Source organism: Nothoprocta perdicaria, unplaced genomic scaffold, assembly GCF_003342845.1.
Source record: "Nothoprocta perdicaria isolate Ctin4 unplaced genomic scaffold, notPer1 scaffold_187, whole genome shotgun sequence".
Classification (NCBI taxonomy): Eukaryota; Metazoa; Chordata; class Aves; order Tinamiformes; family Tinamidae; genus Nothoprocta; species Nothoprocta perdicaria.
In genome coordinates, this window is record NW_020455060.1 from 705,196 (window position 1) to 724,450 (window position 19,255).

Sequence of the window (19,255 nt, forward strand, 5' to 3'; positions counted from 1 at the left end):
GCATTGTCATGTTTAGTTTCATAAATATATTTTCATTAACATCCAAAGAGGCCTCTGAAAAGCAAAGCAAATGAAAACTATCCATCTTGGAACTGCTCTTGAAGGGCTTATTTTGATGGCTGCCCCTCCGTGGCGGACGCTGCAGCGCCAGGTGTGCTGCCGAGCAGGCTCAGCCCTAGCTCACAGGCTGCCGTGCCATCGCTGCCTTTTCCTCGCGGCAAAGCCAGTCTGGGAGCACTTGTTGGAGCACCGCTAGTTTAGGGGGTTGCGCTTCCAGCTGAAATGGTGTCGTTGCCTTTTTGCAGCTGCATCGTTTCCTGGCCTGGCGACCACGCTGCAGGAGGGCGGGAGGGCCCGGCTGTGCCGGGATGCGGGATGGGGATCCCAGGGGAAGGCGGAGGGCGCCGCGGTGGGAGGGCGGCTGTGGCCGCCGACATCACGTCGCTCCTGGGCTCTGTGCTCCCGTCAGCAGTCGGGGTCTCTCGCATCCCGGCCGTTCTCTCGCATCCCTCCCTGGTGTCAGGGTCCCCGCGGTGCCGCCCGCAGCCCTTGGCTTTGCAGCGCGCTGCTCCTGGCTGGCCCGGCTCTGCCGCCCACGCTCAGCCCTTCCTTTCTGTCTCCTCCTGCAGTCGTGCCAGGCTGACCTCGTCAAGGACAACGGCCACAAGTATTTCCTCTCTGTTTTGGCAGACCCTTACATGCCGGTAAGGACGGGCCATCGCTTTCTCAGGCTCTTACCGCTTGCTCAGTGGGTGTTGATGTGGGTGCTGCTGTTGGGATGCTGCTGCTGGGAGTGCAGGACTGTCCCCCCCGCTCCCGAGCAGCATCGTTGGGAGGCTGCTGGTGATGGGGGCTAAAATGTGGGTGCTGTGAGGGGGATGCCAGGGGTGCTGCGGACCAGGGGTGGGAGCTGCTCTGATTAATGGATGCAGAGGAGGGCAAATTTCAGTGCAAGCTTCTCATTCCCGAACCATACCTGTGATGAGCGAGGGGGTCGGGTGATAAGAAGATTCTTTGCCTTCTGGTGCGTGGGATCCAGTTGTTCTCTGATTTGCAAGGTAACAAGCGGCTGTGTGTTGTTTTAAGGCAGAACACAGGACAATGACGGCTTTTATTCTGGCTGTGATCGTGAACAACTACAACACAGGACAGGTGGGTCCCGCGTTTTCCCCTCCCAGCCCTGCTCTGCCCTGCGCCTTTACCTCGAGGGCGCCTGCCTTGCAATGAAGCACGGCCCTGAGCTGGCAAATTGCAGTGGGAACATTGCTTTATGTCCTTTCTTTGGGGACTGAAAGGAGCGGGTGACGGGAGGGGTGACACACACATCATGTACGCGGTGGCACCTGGGAGCGGAGGCTGGAGACGCCAGTGCTCAGGAGCTGCCCCTCCGGGCGCTACTCTGCCACGCAGCTGGAGAAATAGCACCTCGTTCTTGTCAAGTGCAAACTTGATGGTTGTGATAAAGGTTTGGGAAGGGTATAAAGGCAGGCAAACAGAATGAGCCATAAACCTTGGGGCTCTGCCAGCTGCAAGGAACATTTTCAGTGAGGGAAAAACAGGCTTTCTGCACTGCAGAAAGCATTTCTACTGCTGAGCTGTGTGCCTACCAATAACAGCAGATAGGTCAGACTGCTTTCAAATGGTGCTTTGCAATGAAATAACTCCATAACTGCGGAGTAATTACTTTCTCCTGCTTTCCTGTCTATTTCGAACAATCCCTTTTTTCTGATGGGGTGGGAAGTTGTTATCCCGAATAACTTGCAGCGCCTTGTGTTCCAGGAAGCCTGCCTTCAAGGAAACCTGATCGCTATCTGCCTGGAGCAGCTCAGCGACCCGCACCCGCTCCTGCGCCAGTGGGTGGCCATTTGTCTGGGGCGCATCTGGCAGAACTTCGACTCGGCCAGGTGGTGCGGGGTGAGGGACAGTGCCCACGAAAAGCTCTACAGTCTCCTCTCTGATCCCATCCCAGAGGTAAAAATCCAGATTTTTGCACAAATGCTGGCTGAATTGTCATGGTTGTAAAAGAGATGGACTTTCACAACCAGGACTTCCAAAATCTGTATGATTATATGCGTGTTTCAAAAAGATCTTAGTGCTGGATCCTCAAAGTAACACAAGTCATGTAGCCCTATGCGAGAAGGAACCAGGGAAATGCAGGGGGAATTTGTGCTGTCCTGACGATGGGGAAATCATGGAAGCAGGAGCTGGAAACGCCATGTCCTGGTGACAGCTGCATCAGAAGCTTTGTGAAAATGTGCTCCTGCAGCTCGCTGTATTTCAGAAAATCCTCTAACCTTTTTGTCTGAGCACAAAAACTATTCTCCTCCAGGCATGTGTGAAAATACATCTTTAATTGAATGCGTTTCACCTGTGTGACAAGTTCTCCAAGAGAAGAGATCCTTGTGCAGAGCAGGGCTGTGACTGACAGCTCCTGTCAGGCTCTGCTGAAATTATGTCACATTAGGGAGAAGGAAGCCTGGGAATAAATGCCATTGCCCACATGCAGTGCTTAGACGTTGTTATTATTACTATTGTTGTTATTATTATTATTACCTTTACAATGATTAAGTTTTCATGTCCCGATATCTTCTCCTGTAGTTCTGCTGATCCTACCGAGGGCTGTAGCTAGCGCCCTAATAAGAGCAGTGCATCCCACCAGGAGCTGCCTGTGCGCCTCGTTTCTGCTAATTAATATTCCAGGCAGTGCCAAGTGCAAACATCGCCCCGGGGAAGGTCACCGAATGTTCTGGGAGAGTAAATTCCTTTGTGCACCTATTAAGCACTTGAAACCTCTCTTCTGAGGCTGATCTTGTTCTCTGCGGGCTCCCGTTTAGTCCCCACTATTTACCCGGTGCAGCCCAAGTTTCCGAGATGCCGGCGGTGGGGATAAGGGATAAGCAAATCCCACCCCGTGGAGAGCGGAGCTGGCGGCGAAGGGAAGCCCTAGGAGTGTGTGTGTCTCCGCCAGGTTCGCTGCGCCGCGGTCTTCGCGCTGGGCACCTTCGTGGGCAACTCGGCCGAGCGCACGGACCACTCGACCACCATCGATCACAACGTGGCCATGATGCTGGCCCAGCTCATCAACGACGGGAGCCCCATGGTCAGGAAGGTGCGCGAGGCTCGGCCGGGCGCGCGTGGCCCTTGGGGCTGCTCTCCTCGGGGGTCTTTGCTCCTAGTGTAGGTGTTGCAGGGTGAGGGACACGGGCCGTGCACTTTTAAATTGAAATTATTTGGGGCCTATTAGCCTTTGTAATTTTAAACTTAACATCATACACTGTTCAGCTCTGTTAATCTGATATACACCCTGCTAAAACAGCGTGTTCTTTTGGATGGATAGATCTGGTGTATCACCTCTCTGTCTTTCAGTGTTATTTATATGAATTTCTGTGGTAGTAATCATCATAAAAAATGAGCTGTTCAGCTATAAAGAGAATCTTGGAAATACAGAGGAACAAAGTAATCCTTCTTGCCTCTAATAGAAGGTATCTGACCAGAAGTTCCTACCCTCCTGCCCCGATCCTTTCAAGCGAGAGCCTGTCACATCCTCTCCGGTGCAATGTTTTCTGCCAAACGGGGCAGTTACTGCAGAATTTCTCAAATAAGAAATGAGCAAGTTGGAGTTGCTCCGTTTAAGCCATTTCCCACGTAAATGCTATTGGACAAGCCCCTCACCTGTTTCTTCTGCCCTTTCCGTAGGAGCTGGTGGTGGCTTTGAGTCATCTGGTGGTTCAGTATGAGAGCAACTTCTGCACCGTTGCCTTGCAGTTCATGGAAGAAGAGAAGAATTACCCACTCCCGTCCCCTGCCACCACAGGTTCGTGTCCTGCCTTGTTCCCTTTGGGCCAGGGAACTCAGAGCCTCATAATCCTGGAGAACTTTAATGGAGAAGTTGCCCAGCACAATGAGGTTTTTCCTGGTGATGATTTGTCCAAAAGAACCATTGCTACGAGTTTAGTGACGTGGTACATGGCTGTGATGTGTGCTGAGCACCGCAGGGTGTTGTGCTGACGTATCCCGACATGAGTCCCGCTCTAAGAGGCGGGTGCAGCTCAGTGTCGAACTGTAGAGCCCAGTGCAGAGACTGACACCCTGCCAAGCCCTGAAGGGATCCCCTTCAGATCAAGATTGAAGCTTGTTTGTCCGGGTTGTGAGGAAGGTCCCCACGCTTGCCAGACGACACATTTTGTTCTGAAGCTTCATCAGCCTCTTTAACATATGAAACTGCAGCGGTTTCTGACCTAATGAGGCTGGCAAGCCTTGCCCCGGGGCAGTAAACCATGCCCTGTGCTACTGCAGAGCACTGGGCAGGACATGGTGAAGAACCTTATGCTTTGTGTCTGCCTTCCCATCCATTTGCGTGTGTTGCTTTATGTGAGGAATTTATTGTTAACCTCACATTCCCTTTAGACACTGAGCACGCTGGAAATCATCAAGGATAATGAGACTTTTGCAACAGAATCTTGGAGGCAGGAGCATGTATTATCTCTGCAATAAGCAATTTAATCTCTTCATTGTCTGAATAAATGAATCATATTAGAAAATAAGCTTCCCCGCATTTGTCTTTTTTTGCTGCAGAAAATGCTCATTACTTGCAGTTTATATAGTGCTTTTCATTATTCAAAAGTGTCCCGAAGTAATTTATAAATAGGATGCACTGGAAGCGCTGCTCCCACCACCATCATGCAGCCACCTCTGCAGAGGAACAAAATAGCTGTTCTGCAGCCGTGCTCCTGTGGGCGCCTGCAGGAATGAAAATGAAGAATAGGTTGTCTGGATGAGATGATAGGTATCCAGGTTGTGAGTAAAATATGACTTGAAACCAAGCCTGAAATTTGACTGGGAAGTAAGTATTTTATTAATTCTTCATGATGAAAAAATCATCAGATTTTTAATGAGCAGAAGCAGACGGAAGCCTGCTCTTAAATGCCATCTCCTAACAGGCATCTGTTCTAGCAGTGTGTCCTAGCACAGGATCTGGGCAGTGTCCCAGCAGCAACCTGCGAGGAGCGAGTCATCCTGGCCCTCCTGGTAGTCTGCAGGCACTGGCAAGGCTTCGCTCTCCTGCTTTCGCTGGAGGTAACAGATCACATCCGAACCAGGAAGGGAGCGCAGGCCTTGTTGATTATGTGCACAGAGGAGCCTTCCTTCTTCCTCATCCTGTTGTAGGATAACAGGCAATGACTGAATTCTGTTCATAGCGGTAATAATTACATTTGATTACTTGATAGCCTGTTGGCTGGTTCTCTTGTGTCTATAATTGCTGACTTTTCTCTCCACAGAGGGTGGGAGTTTGACACCGGTGCGAGATGGTCCGTGCACGCCAAGGCTGCGCTCGGTCAGCTCGTACGGGAACATCCGAGCAGTCACCACCGCCAGGAACCTCAACAAATCCTTGCAGAACCTCAGCCTGAATGAAGAATGTAAGAGAGACTTAAATTCTTTAATGTTTCTTTACCACCACTTTTCCTCCTCTCTCACAATTTAGGACGTACCATCTGCAAAAAAACAAGATCCAAAAGTAACAGTTTAGCCCAGATTATGCAGCTGCTAGCTCCAAGGAGCTGCATGAGAAGCCTCGTTCCTAATTACTTTCAATTTGCTGGTCATTAGTATTGATTTTTGTAAGTGTTTGTAGGCCAAGGAAGGCTCGTTCTACTTGCCGACTTGTATGGATTTTTAACTGTCTGAATCATTGTTGATGCTTTGACACTAGATCTGTATTTAAACACTTGGTGTGACATTGTGGATTTGTCTGCACCTTCTCTGGGTGTTGTAGGAATTTTTAAAGTTTTTCTCTCACCAGGTCTTGTTTCAGCACCTGCCTTCTTTCCTTTTGGCAGCTGGAAGTTCTGTCGCGTTTTCTCCTGGGAACCTCAGCACGAGCAGCAGTGCCAGCAGCACCTTGGGCAGCCCTGAGAACGAAGAGTATATCCTGTCGTTCGAGACTATCGACAAGATGAGACGAGTCAGCTCCTACTCTTCTCTGAATTCCCTGATAGGTGCGGAGAGGTTTTCTTACCCTTCCTTTGTTTTCTCCCTTCTTTGTGTGCTGCTTACACTAGCTTCTGTGGGAGCACTGATTTACACCTCCTGCTAGATCTTACTCCAACACAAGTTCTTACAATAGTAGAAACGCAATTCTGGGGTCTGTGGAGGCAGGAAGGAGAGTGGGAAATTTAATTTTCAAGCCTCACTGGTGGAGAGACTGGAAATGAGAGAGCTGCTGGGTTTCAGCCACCTGCTTTGCCTTGGCAGAGCACGGCCCTACCAGAGGTTTGAGCACAGAAATGCACGGACAGGAATTTTGCATCCGCTGCGACGTCGCTGGCCAGGGAAGCGAGCGAGGGCTCGTGTCCCACGGCAGAGCAGAGCAGCTGGGCTCCCTGGCACTGCGGCTTCCCCTCGTTGTTCTTCATGTGGGCTGTATTTCTGTTCAGCACAGACATCTCTTGGGTTGCTCGTATGAGGGAGCCTTATTGAGCTAATTTCCGATGCAGGTCTGTGTACGAATTGTTAGAACGAGACTCAGAAAAGAAGAAATCTCAGGCTGTGTCTTAAGCGCAGACACACTGGGTATTCCACAGAAATCTACCTCTGTGCAAAACGTTCCATGGCCGCTCCTGCTACTTCCAATCCATGCCCCATTATTTCCTCATGGATAACTTGTAACATCAACTAAGCTTTTTAATGCCACTTGAGTCGTTTCCTATGCTGGCGCCTGGCTTTCTGGCACACGCACAGAGCACTGCAGAGCGCAGTGCTACAGCGCAGAGGAAGGGAAATTGGAGTTGCATTATGCAGTGCATGGCTGGTTTCCCTCTTATGGATGGGTTTTGTTTCTTTTATAGGACAAAGCTGGAGTGTTTGCACGGAGCTAGTTCAGCACGGTTATTTCTACAATAACTTTGCTAGACGTGCCTGATTGTTGCACCAGCATTGCTTTAAACTAGCTCTACTATTTCGAACTCGAGTCCCCTCTGAGATGATAGTGGATGGGGCATGCAGGACCTGGCTTTTGGAATGGTCTCATGCTCCCTAGAGCAGAGCAGGAAGCACCCACCAGAGAACTGTTGCGGGAGCCTGTCAGTTTTCTTTGTAATTAGTAAATGCCCATAATTTTCTAGCCCTCAATAACCAGCAAAAACCTGCACTTTACGGACTCAAAAGGTTCTGGGATCATACAACCAAAATAAGATGCATTTGGTATCGTTATTGACTGTTAACTGACGCCACATTCCCAGTGGAAGTTCAAAATCAAGTAGTCATTAGAAACGTAATCAAATCGTTCAGTTTTGATGGTAGATAATGAAATCGGATTCTCTACAGCATGAGAGGCGCTTCTGGAAATTTCTCTCCCTCTCTTAAACTGGAACTTGTGTTTTCCTCCCTTACCCTGGTGCAAACTGATCTGCGCTGATGGTTTGTGTGTGTCTCACAGGAGCTTTGCAGCACAGTTGAAAAGGAGCCTAGAGATCAGCCCGAGATGACTGACGGGAACTTAGGAAAACAAAAAGAGCAGTTCTCCGAAGCCTCCCTCATTCCTATTCAATTGGAAGAGCTCATATCCAGCTGGAAACGGCAGAGCTTATAGAAGTGTTTAAAATTCATAACTCACACAGAATCCCATTACCTCCAGCATTTGCCTGCTTAAAGCCAGGCTTTTTTTCGTTTCTACTGAAGAATCGCAGTCTTCCACCCTGCTCTCGGTGGTCCCAAAGGGAAGAGTTTGCAGAATCCCAGCAGCTCCTGCCACCCTTTGGTCGCTCCTCCCTTTTGCAGAGAGCTTCCTAATTAGCTAAAGGCAAAACGTCCCCCGTGGCGCGTGGGGCTGAGGGGGCTCCTCGCCCAGCAGCCCGGAGCCACGTTGGGGTCTGGCCCCTGCGTTCCCACCTGTGGCCAGTCCTGGTCCAGGAGCGACGTCGCTCTGCTCTGCGTGGCCGGATGAGCCTGGGCGCTCCTTCCGTTCTGCTGGTCATTAATCTTAGTGTTCCCAGTGTTTGTTTTGTGTTTTTTTTTAATTTTGTTTTGTTTTGAGGTAGGAAAAGGGAAGGAATTAAGATGGGAGGTGCGTTCCTTGAGACTCATTATTCATATGCAAACTGCATGATTAAAGTCCTTGTCCTGCGGAGAGGCTGGAAAGATTAAATTAGGAATAATTATAGAGAGAGGAGGGGGAAAAAAAAGAAACTTAGAGCAATGCAAGGCTGGAGAGCAGCTCTCTCTTCCAGAGAGTTGTACATGTGCAAACAAAGCCGAAGTCGTGGGCAAAGAAAGGCAGTTTAGTTTAGCCATCCTTAGCTGAAAGGAATCATTTTCTGAATCTATCCTGCAAGGGCCATTTAACTGCCTTTGAATCAGCCTCACTAATTACGGAGCTGTCTGCTTAAATTAATTTGCCGCCCGCCTTGCTGGGCGTTTTGTTTGCGGCTCTGGGAGGTTTTTATTGTTGTTGCAGCCTGGCCGCTGTGCCGGCGGCACCGGGACAGGCTCCTGGCCACGGGGCCGCCCCGCAACGGGAGCACCGGAACGGGAGCACCTGGAATGGGAGCGCCTCCCTGTTCCCTCTGCTCTTATCAAAGAGAGTTGGGGATCACGCCGGCCCACATCTATTTTAGATTTGCTTTTCCTGGCGCTCAGATGTATAAAAAATGTCATTGAGGTTTTTTTCCCCTTTGTGCCTGCGTCAAGAGCGAGCCACTGAGCAGAGCAGGGACAGCATCATCCCGCTGCCCTCCTGCCCGTCTCCGTTCCCTCTCCTTTCCCTGTCTTTCCCGGGCTTGGGCAGCTCCAACCCGCTGGGATTCCCGTTGCTGCTCCTGGCTCTGCAGCCCGCCCGGCAGTGGAGGCAGCGCGGAGCCGCCGAGGGGCCTCTCCTGCCCACGCGCCGGCTCTCGCCTTCTCCCCTTCCCTGCTCTTTTTCCCTGGAAATAACAGCTCCCAGAGACTGTGGCAGTTGTGAAGGTCAGTGCCAGGCAGGGGAGCCTGCAAAGGGCAGAGAAGGTTGCACCGCGTCCCTGCATCCGGCAGCCTGAGCAAAGGCTTCCTCCTGTCACTGGAGGTTGAGGTTCTCGGGGGCTTTAAGCATTAGCAGGTGTCCCTGCATGCTAGGATTACCAATTTCCTCCCTTTTCCTGGGCAGATTTAGCGTTGCTGGGTCTTTATGTGACCCAGAGGTCTTGGAGAGGGGAGGCTGAGCTCAGCTCAGGCCGCCTTGCAGGACGCCCCGTCGCTCCTCGGGCAGCTTTGGTGGCAGGAGAAGCTCCCTCTGCCTCGTGCAGACAAGCCCGTGAGGACGGAGCAGCTGGAGCTCCTGCCGTCCTTGTGCTCCTCAGCCAGGGCTCACGGCCTCCCTGCTCCCGGCTTGAGCAGCAGGTCCAGGGCGCACAAGGTGGCAACTTGTTGGCCATGGACCTTCATTCCCAATTTAACACTTTACACTTAGTTGCCTCCAGGAACACTAAAGGAGAAGCAGTAACAGCTTGATCTGTCACTGCCATTGATTGTGACTCATTCGAAATCCCTATTTTAGTTCCTTTCTTTGTTAGTGCTGCTACTGTAATGTGGTCCAAATGGCTCAACTCCCAAAAGATGGTGCATTTAATAGCTATTAAATGTTCTGAGGGTTCGGAGAAAAAATAACAAATTAAAGATACACCTAAAAGCAGCAAAATAGAATTTTCACAGAAATTTTGTCAGTTGTTACAATGGTTTATTAACTTGATTTGCACTTTGAGACTGTCAGTGGCTTCTGCTGGACACCAAAGTGCAGCTACTCAAGCAAGTAACAGCCCAACGCTGGTGGCAGTAGGAGGAATCGAGAGACTTGGTGCTCCTCAAAGGTGCCCTTCCTCGAGCTTCATCGTGATGCTCAGGTGTTTAATAACCTTGTAGAACGCGTAAAGCCCTGAATATACAGAATGAATATTGATCTTAAAATGGCAACAAAAACAGCCGTACAAATCTAAATGAGTGTGTTTTTGTAGTGTTTTAGCTCGGACACTGCAAGCATCTGGTCTTCTGTGTGGCCTTCTCAAACGGCTTGCACCAGGGCTTAGAAGATTAGCAGTTTGACTGTGACTTATTTAGCTGTTGTAGAATTCTTTGTTGTCTCCCACTTTTGCTTTGCAAACCCTGGCAGACTTCACAAAGGAAGATGAGGTGGAGACTGTTCCACATAGGGCGTTTTGGAGCCCTTCTCTGGATGCTCTCTCAGCTCCCAGCGCGATGATAGGAATTCTTAGGAATTTTCTCGCAGCAGATCAAAGCACTGGAGCTGACGATTGCCACGTGTTTGGGATTTTTTTTTCTTTTCCCATTTCAGGTGTGAGTTTCAACAGTGTTTACACCCAGATTTGGCGAGTGCTCCTTCACTTAGCGGCTGACCCCTATCCTGACGTCTCGGACCTGGCTATGAAAGTCCTCAATAGCATCGCCTACAAGGTACGTCATCCTCTGTCCCTGGTGGGCTCTGAGGCTTTTCTGTGTTCCTGTCTCTTGTGCTCAGGCAAGGCGTAGGTAGCCAGTCTGAAGTAACCTTAGACTCTCCAAGGTGATAAACACTCATATGGACTCTTGATCAGGTTAAAATAAAGGAAGGTGGGAGGGTTTGGGACATAAATTGTTTAAGGACATAAATAAGGCACAGTCCTTAAACACTAGGTCTTGTTTAGAAGTCTACCTGTCTAGATCAGTCCCTGGGAGCAACCTTAAATATACCTCATTAAATTATCCGTTTGCAAACTGATCTAGATTATGCAAGTGGGACTGGCCTGCAGACTGAAGCCACAACGGCTCTCCAATCCAGGTGAACTAGTACATGTGAGTCAGCATGCAGACACCCCTGCCACTACTCACCTCTCCAATCCAGGCCTAAGCCACCATCCTCATCACATTCCATCCTCCAGGGATGACGAGATGTCCCTGGAGGCTGCCATCACTGCTGATCCGGAATCGCCAGCTTGGGGCGCCGTAGGAGCCCCCGCACCTTCCACCCGAACCGAAGCACCAGGCCACCCCAGAACATCTCCTCACCAACTGCCTTTCCCCCCGCCCCAGCCGGGGGTATCAGAGAGCTAACTGAGCGCAGCCCTTCCCACCCGCTTGGATCCCGCCTTTCTGGTTGCTCTAGCATCAGCTCATGAGCCATCCCAGCGCCAGATGACGTCTCTTACTGGTCATTTGCAATGAGTAACTCTGAATCTTTGCACTTAGGCTTCTAAGCTCAAGTTGCAGTAAGAGATGCCAGCATTGTGCACTACCATTTTAACATGTTAGAGATTTCTTGCTTTTAAATATGCTCTTCTCTTAAGAAAATAGCTCCTCGTTTAAACTCTTTCATTTGTTTTTAGCATACATGTGAGCCAGATGGTAAAGTCTGGGCTTTGGGGTAGTAATTGTGGCAGTCGTGGGCAACGACACCAGCTTTCCTCTAATGAGAGAGGTACCTAACAAATTACTATGTCAGGCTGGAAATTCCAGGCTAAGGTGAAAAAAAGAAAGGAAAGGAAAAATGAAAGGAAAGAAAAAAAGATTCTGCTCTATCTCCTCTAGATACTTGGAGCTGCCTCAGTGCTGCATTTTGGATGGCTGTTTGCAAAATAGTCTTAGCCCTACTGTGGGATTAAAATGGATGCAAAGAGGAACTGGATCTGCTTTTTCTCTCTTAACTGTTTTTTTCAGGGCTTTCTCCCTTGCTAGTGGAAAAGAGATGCATAAATATTAATAAAGATGCGGTTGTGCCCTGCAGATGTCTTCGCTAGCGCTGCTGTGGTTCTGCTTAGCCAGCAGGAGCTCGGGGATTTTGATCATTATGTTGTGATGTCTGTAGTGAATGCTCTGACTGGTCTGTTAAATTCTGTGTGGATTTGGAGCTGTTTTGACCTAAATGTTTTGGTCCTGAATGGAGTGCGAAAGCTTAAGTGGATGGACGTGGTGCATCTTGCTCTGCTTCTCTGCAGTTGCCTCTCCAAGGCAAGGACTTTTCAGAGGGTTTTGGAAAATAATAGATGAAGCTTTCCCATTTACAGAGTGTTTTTATTTTGTTTTGGTTTTGTCTTTTTGTGGAAAAACGGGGATGCTTCAGTGATCACGAGCGCTTTGCTGTTCTTGGCTCAGCGCGGAGGTCAGGAGAGCTTTGCAGGTGCCCCTGGGGCAGCACTGGGGCCCTGCGCGGGCAGCGGGGCCGCTCCGGTGCAAGGCTTGGCCGTCCCGCCTGCATTAGGGGCCTGCCCAAAGATCCCCCTCATGGCATCCCGTTAACCACCTCGGAAATGGAAGGTAAGGCTTAGATCCTGCCTTAGATCCAACTGAGGGTCTGGCCTCAGTTTATCTGGTTCTGGACCCAGCTCCACAGTGTGAGCTTGGATAGATTGTGGGAGCTGTCCGGCACTTCATGCCAATTAGTGACAATTAAATTTCAACCAATTGTAGGCTGAGATGTTTCTTGGTGCTAATAGAGCGTTGGGTAGATGTCAACGGGAGCGGTTTGAATGCTGGCCACGGGCCCGCTGGCCTCCTGCACAGAGCTTGTGCACACGTTGCCTTCCACGCGCTCGTTTCAGTTAGTGTTGAATAAAAGTGAAATTTGATTTTCTTGCAGAAAAAAAATAATACTTCAGGTTAAAAGTACTTGGATACTCAGTTTTTTAATGTTTCTGGTCTAATTAGTACTATATAGAATATTCATGGAACAAAAGACTCGATTTTGGAACCTAAGACATCTGAAATTTCTTCATTTTAATGTGATTGTATAAAACAGCGTGATTTGTGGGACATTGCTTTTGATTGTCATGACCTGAGCAGATTTGCTGTAGACTTGCATTTCAGAATGATGTGAGCCATGTGAATCTTCAGTTTTGGCCTCAAAACGTTGCCAAGGTCTGTGTGTAAACGCTTAGGATTTCTAAACATGCTTTGTAGCGTGTAGGCGTTAGCTCAGCTGCCCCAAAGGATGCTCAGGCAACACCTTGAGCGGAGCTGGTGCGAGAGCTTCAGGAGGAGTAAATATTGCTGAGCTCCTAATCCCCTGCGCAGTGCCCTGGCTAGGCCAGCTCGGTGCATTGCGGTGCCCTGCGCCGGAGCTCACGTGCAGAGGCTGAATTTGCGAGGCAAGAGGCGAGCCGAAGCAGGACGTGCGAGCGCACGTGCCGAGCTCTTGGGCTTCCCAATGGCCCCTGGACGTAGATCTTGCTCTGGAGGAGAGCTCCAGGGGTCCTTAAATAGGGCGCTGCCTTCCTGAGCAGCCGGTGAGTGGGCTGCACAGACGCGCAGGCTTCCTGGCTTGCAAATACGCAGCTTTATTTCTGAGCCTGATTAGACGTCGCTGCCTCTCACGCTGGATTACTGCTCTGTTGTGATTTGTATTTGCCGTGCAGACTGAAGCGGGGCGGCTTTCCTTTCCAACTTGGACATTCAAAAACCTACCCCAGGCTTTTTGCCTGCGCTAGAACAGAGCAGGCCCTGGGAAGTAATGTGGGCCCTTCCAGGGCTTTGACATCACGGGTAGTTAAGGACAGCTGGCTTCAACCTGGTCGCTTCATCCAGCTGTCTTCAAATTCAGGGCAGACCTGAGGCTGAACGGTCCTGGTAGTTATTCCTCCACAGCAGTCCTCCATGCTAAAGGCACAAAGGTCCCTTTTTTCCTAATTGGGATCCATTAGCAAAATCATGAATCCCCTCCGGGAAGAGCGCTGCTTCGGCCGGTGGAAGAGCAGATCTCCAGGATCCGGGGAGCTGCGGCCTCCCTGGGGAGAAGGGGCGCCCTTCCCGGGGCGCTGCACGCAGGGCTCTGCCCCGCTCGGGCTCGGGGCCCGTTGGCAGCCGTGTCCGTGGGGCGCGAGGCCGCCCCGTGCTCGCGGGGCCGGCGCACGTTGCGGACAGGACCGTCCCGCAGCGAGCCCGGCCTCCCTGCGCCAGGGAGGAGGCTGCTGGGCCCAGCCCTGGCCTCGCGCTTGGTCTGGGGACCAGGTTGCTGCCGCCCGCACTCGGAGCCCTTTGTGGCGCCGGTCTCCGTCCCGTGACTGCTTACACCGTCCCATAAGCGTTTGCAAGCGCGGAAACGGTCCCGGGCGGGGGGTGGCACCGCAGGGACCCCCACACGCGTGCGCAGTTTGTTAGAGCTCGGCCCCGTTGGGCGCACGGGGGTGCCGCGGGGCCCCGCGCCCGCTCAGGGCGCCCACCTTCTCTCCCCTGCAGGCGACGGTGAACGCGCGGCCGCAGCGCATCCTCGACACCTCCTCGCTGACGCAGTCGGCGCCCGCCAGCCCCACCAACAAGGGCATGCACATCCACCAAGTGGGGTAAGAGCCGCCGCGCCACGGGGCCTCCTGCGTGGGCCCACCATCACCCACCCACCTCCCCGTGGTCCTCGGCACTGGGGGGGAGGAGGAGGAGGAGGAGGAGGAGGGCTCGGCAGCTGCTTGGGTCGGGCATGGTGAAGCGCTCAGGACTGTGGATATCGGGAGTTCCTCCCTGTTGCCCCTCTTCAGGGCACGCAGGAATGAGCTGCCTTGGTTGTCTGCACGTGAAGTGAGGGAGAAAACGAAAGCGGCCGCTGGAGGAGGTGGCCTCTCCCAGGGGCAGCCTGTGTCTGGTGCCCCAGCTCGGCTTCAGGGCGCTGGAAACAGCGGAGTGGGCAAAGCTGGGCTTTCAGAAGCTGGTTGTTCCCCAGAACATCCCCCCCAGAAGAAACACCAAGCTTTAGATCTTGCAGCCATATGATAATTTTGTACCAGTAAGCATTATAGCTAAAAAGGAAGGCCCAGAACTGCATGGGGATGGAAAAAAAACATGTCTTACGATGGTATTTTGTAGCTCTGCAAGGTAAACCTCAGTTTGCACATAAATTAAATCGCCTTTATGGGGCCTGACATGGCTTCACACCTCCCCGCTGAAACCCAACTGGGAGTCAGGGTGCTGGGGTCAGAGATCAGCACTGTGGGTGCAGCTGCAGCTCGTAGTTTCCCCCAGTTTTGACTTTTCTGTGATGAATCTGGAGCTGGATTAGCCCAGAGATGCTCTTTTTTCTTTTTTTTTTTTTCTTAATGGGGATGAGGCTTGTTTTTGTAGAAGAAACACAGAAGTGAAAAATAACCATATGAAATACAAACAAAGGAGAAGTAACATAATTCACATGCAGTCACGGAGGCAGTGGAACAGGAGATGGGAATATAGTTAATGTTATCGTCTGCCATCCGTGTTTGCTAGCTCCACGTGCCTTTATGTACAAGAGGGAGCACCCGGGTGGCCTCTGTTCATAGGAAGCGGGGTTGGTTCTCCGGGGTGGGAAGCGTGGCGGGAGTGCCCTGTGCTCAGGACTCGGGGAGATCAGGCCGGATGGGCGGAAAAGGGAGACCCAGTCCCGCGTGCGCTGCCGTCCTCAGCCTCTTGCTCTTGTTCCGTCTTCAGAGGGTCGCCTCCCACCACCAGTACCAGCAGCTCCAGCCTCACAAACGACGTGACGAAGCAGCCCGTCAGCCGGGACATGGCGTCCGTGCGACCTGCCAACGTGGGCAACATGGGGGTGCAGTACACCCCCCATTCCCACCAGTTCCCCAGAACGAGGAAAATGTTCGACAAAGGCCCAGAACAGGTAAATGAGAGTCCCGTGCAGCCCTGCCGGCCTCCGCTTCCGCTGGGCTCTGTTCCACCTTCTGTTCACTCGGCTTTATTTCCCCCTTTGCTTTGTTTGCTTCTAGCTGCTGCTTAACTCCAGTTTAGCTGCCTCTAACCAGTAAAAGAAAAATGGATTTTCTTCAGGATCAAATTCATTCTATGGCTTTGATAGGACGTTAATCACTTCTGCTGCTGCAAAGTGTTTAATCAGTTGATCATTTATTCTTCCATAAACACTCGTCTGTCTGAGTGGTGGTGCACAGTGAGCTGTGTGACCCTCCAGGTGCTTTCTTCCCAACCTCAGCAAATGAAGACGAGATTCCTCTTCCTTTACTGCACAGCAGAGGTTCCTCTCCAGAGACCGAGGAATGCTCTGGCATCAGTATTTACCCCTCTGCAGTTTTTACCCTCTCGCAGCAGTCGTCCCCTGTGCCACACTTAGCAGCCCCTGTCCTCGCGCCCTAGGGAGGTTGTAAGTCCAGGCTGTTGGTAGGAAGACCAGAGCTTGTGCAAATCGCCCTACAGAGAAAGAGCAGATCGGCCACGAGCTCTTGGGACCTCTGGGTCACACCAACAAGGGGCTTGCACCCATTTTAGCCTTTTGAGGCCAGTACCTGGTATTCCTGTCCTTCCAGAAGCAGGATGCATTGCCTCCTGGAGCAGCCCTGCAGCTTGCACAGAGGATTCGGAGTGTCCCCTTCAGGTGGCTTCGAGTATAGTTGACTCCACGCAGCGAGCAACTAACTGCTCTTTGCTTAAGGTGGCCTTTCTGGGTTTGCTTGTGAACCCCTTTGTAGAAGTTTCCAGAGGCTGAGAGTCAGTAGTTCCTGCATGATTACAAGGAAAAAGCTTTTGAATCCCTAGTAGGAACACCTTCAATTTTCATGGGGATAGCAACAATAGCCTGACTCACATTTCTGAAAAATTGGATGAAAATTCCGTGAATTGAGTGTTTCTTCCATTTTATTTTTGTGTCTTTCGTTTGATAGCAAATATTTCGTGCACATATGTCCTTGATCTGAAACCTTGTCCTGCAGTGCTTTATCCCAGAGCATCTTCCCTGCTCCACAGCTTCTCAGGCAGATTCTTGGGAGCCCATGAAAAAGCTCGTCCTGGGATTTCGTATTTATGCTAAACTAATGGCTCAGCTCTGCTTCATTCGGTAGCCTGGGAATGCCAGGTGCAGAAGGGGCAGTCTGTGCCATTCCCGATGGGACCGAGTAAGCTACTGCAATGGCAATAACCTTAGACATGCACCAGTTCATATCCTGGGCAGTATTTTTGAGCTTTCTTCCTGCCCGGAGATCTGTTAAGGCAGCCGGGGTGCTGCGGATGGCCGCTGTCCATGCGAGTGGGCTGAACGTAGCTTAACATGCTGTGCTCTCTCCGGACAGACTACGGATGATGCCGATGATGCCGTTGGACACAAGAGCTTCATTTCGGCCACGGTGCAGACGGGGTTCTGTGACTGGAGCGCCAAGTATTTTGCTCAGCCCGTGATGAAGGTAATCGTTTCTTCTCCGCCTGTGCTCTGAGCTGCAGCGCTGCAGCTCCCCGAGGCTGCCGTGCCGTGGGTGTCCTGGCTGCACGCGAGTGCTCTTCTCTTTGCATCCCTTGCAGCCTGCGAGGGCAAGGAAGGCGGGTATTTGCATCGTCCTGCTCTGTGAGGCTGCGTAACCACTGCACTTCTGCAGAGCAAGAGCCCAAAAATCCTCCGTGGGAGCCAGCGAGTCAGCAGCTGAAGGGGCAGAGGTGCATGATTAGGGAAAGAGCCCTAATTAAAAACAAAAAAACTGCTCCCCATGGAGCACTTTCGAGGCCTCCTGTGCAGACTCCTTTACCTGCAAAAGGGGAGTGTGGTAGTGACTGGAAGCCTGAATGACTGCCCAGGGAAAACATTTGATGCATCACTGTTGTTTTTTTAAAGAAAAAACAAGGAAACAGCATTACGGCAAAGAGCAGGGGTAGTAATGACAAATCTTCATTGAGATGTCTTCAGAAGTTAGTGTGTTCCAGTAACCTTGAGTTGGTTTTATGGGAGAGATGCACTAAAGCCTTGTTCCTGAAGAAGAAAACAAGGCTCTTAAGAGATGGATATAGGCTGTTGATGGAAACTGTTAAATTGCGAGCCTCTCTGAACCAAAGAAGAGGTTGCAGTCTCTAGCATGCAATCGAATCAAGCAGTGAGTCTTGCCTTATTAAAAACAAACGCAAGGAGGAGGGCCTGCGGGTGCCCTGGGACTCGGGCGGCACGGATGTGGCAGACCTGCCAGCATCCCTTGGTGGGGGTTCTGCAGTCCGTGTGAGTATCGGAGCAGAGGCTGCGCTGCTGCTGCTGCTGCCCGGGCGGGAGCTGGGCAGAGCCCAGGGTGCCTGTGTCCGTGCCCAGGGCCCCCGCGGAGCCTGTGCCGGCCCGGGAGCTTCGTCTGCAGCCGCTGCATCTTCGGGGTGCGGGGAGAAGGCGGGCACACGGGTGCTGAAGTTCCTCCCTGCCCAGGGCTGCCGCCGAGCCATCTGTCGCTGCTCCTTCCTGAAGCCAGTCCCAGGGCACGGAAAATGCTGGAGTGCTGAAGTGAGATAATTGTCTTTATGTTTTAGGATATCGTAAAACTGGTTATATGGCAACCAGCTTTCCATGTAGCTTCAGCTTCCTTAAAGAGTCAGCAAGAGGAAATGCTAAATAGTAGAGTGATGGACGGATCCTTCCTCAGCTGCTGGTGAAATTAATATTCTCCATATATCATTAGCAGAGCAATTCATTATGAAACACTTGTGACCCGTGGAGCTTGGTCGTGTTCTGCAGCCAGGTTTTCTTTGATCAGCTGTATGTCTGTGTCTTGATTCAAGTCCAGCAGATAGCACAAGAAAAGCAGGGAATGGGGGTTTATCTCTTGGTTCTTATTAAAAACATTTGTCTGCTTTCTAAGGAAAGCCCTTCACAGTAAAGAGGAGTGTCTTTATTAATGTAATAAATCATGGTAGGGAGCCAATCAAAATGGAGTTTAGTGTGTAGATGGGGAGCAATAGTATATATATACCTATTATATATTTAAGTTTAGCACTTTGTGTGCATAAAATACAGAAAATTACTTTGGGGAAGGAAAGAAGTGAAGCATTCCTGTACTCGTTCAGACAAGCAAGGGAGAGGGAGTCATGGAAATGGAGACTGAGGCTTTTCCTATTCCACAGCCCATTCCATAGAGCTTATTTCTCACCATAGGAGTTAAGATGCTTTAAAATTATGTCCAAATACATATGGTGTGTACAGTGACCTGATTCTTCAGCTTATTGCTAAGAATAGTAGAAGAACAGTGTAAGAATAGTAGCATGGATGGTGATGAAGAGTCTCCTAGTAGTTTCTGCAAGCGTGTTCAGATGTTCACACTAACTCATTGGGGTTGAGTTTTCTGAGCGTTGACTCGCCTCAACAGCAATGCTTGAGGTAAAACTTTACCTAAAGTGTGTGTTTCCTAATGAAACAAGGAGGGGAATTGATTTCCCCATTACTCTCTAAAGAAGCTCTAAGGGCTCAAGGATGGATATGGCAACAGAGGAATGTTTTGCAGTGAGCTCTGCTGCTGAAGGAGGAGACGGCACCGCTGCTGCATGGTGCAGCTGCAAGGAGCAGGTTTGCAGGCAGAGC

At 51.0% G+C, this 19,255-nt stretch overlaps 1 protein-coding gene across 1 annotated transcript in view; it reads left to right on the top strand.

Moving 5' to 3' along the window:
* RPTOR (regulatory associated protein of MTOR complex 1) overlaps positions 1-19,255 on the top strand; it is a gene marked incomplete at its 5' end in the record, with an annotated part of 88,879 nt that overhangs the window by 48,333 nt on the left and 21,291 nt on the right. Inside the window, 11 exons of the mRNA XM_026036849.1 lie at positions 630-704; positions 1,087-1,152; positions 1,780-1,971; positions 2,969-3,109; positions 3,697-3,814; positions 5,280-5,420; positions 5,841-5,999; positions 10,322-10,440; positions 14,194-14,297; positions 15,406-15,589; positions 17,007-17,117. Of these exons, the coding sequence (XP_025892634.1) occupies positions 630-704; positions 1,087-1,152; positions 1,780-1,971; positions 2,969-3,109; positions 3,697-3,814; positions 5,280-5,420; positions 5,841-5,999; positions 10,322-10,440; positions 14,194-14,297; positions 15,406-15,589; positions 17,007-17,117 (1,410 nt within the window). The remainder of the gene's footprint in view (positions 1-629; positions 705-1,086; positions 1,153-1,779; positions 1,972-2,968; positions 3,110-3,696; positions 3,815-5,279; positions 5,421-5,840; positions 6,000-10,321; positions 10,441-14,193; positions 14,298-15,405; positions 15,590-17,006; positions 17,118-19,255) is intronic.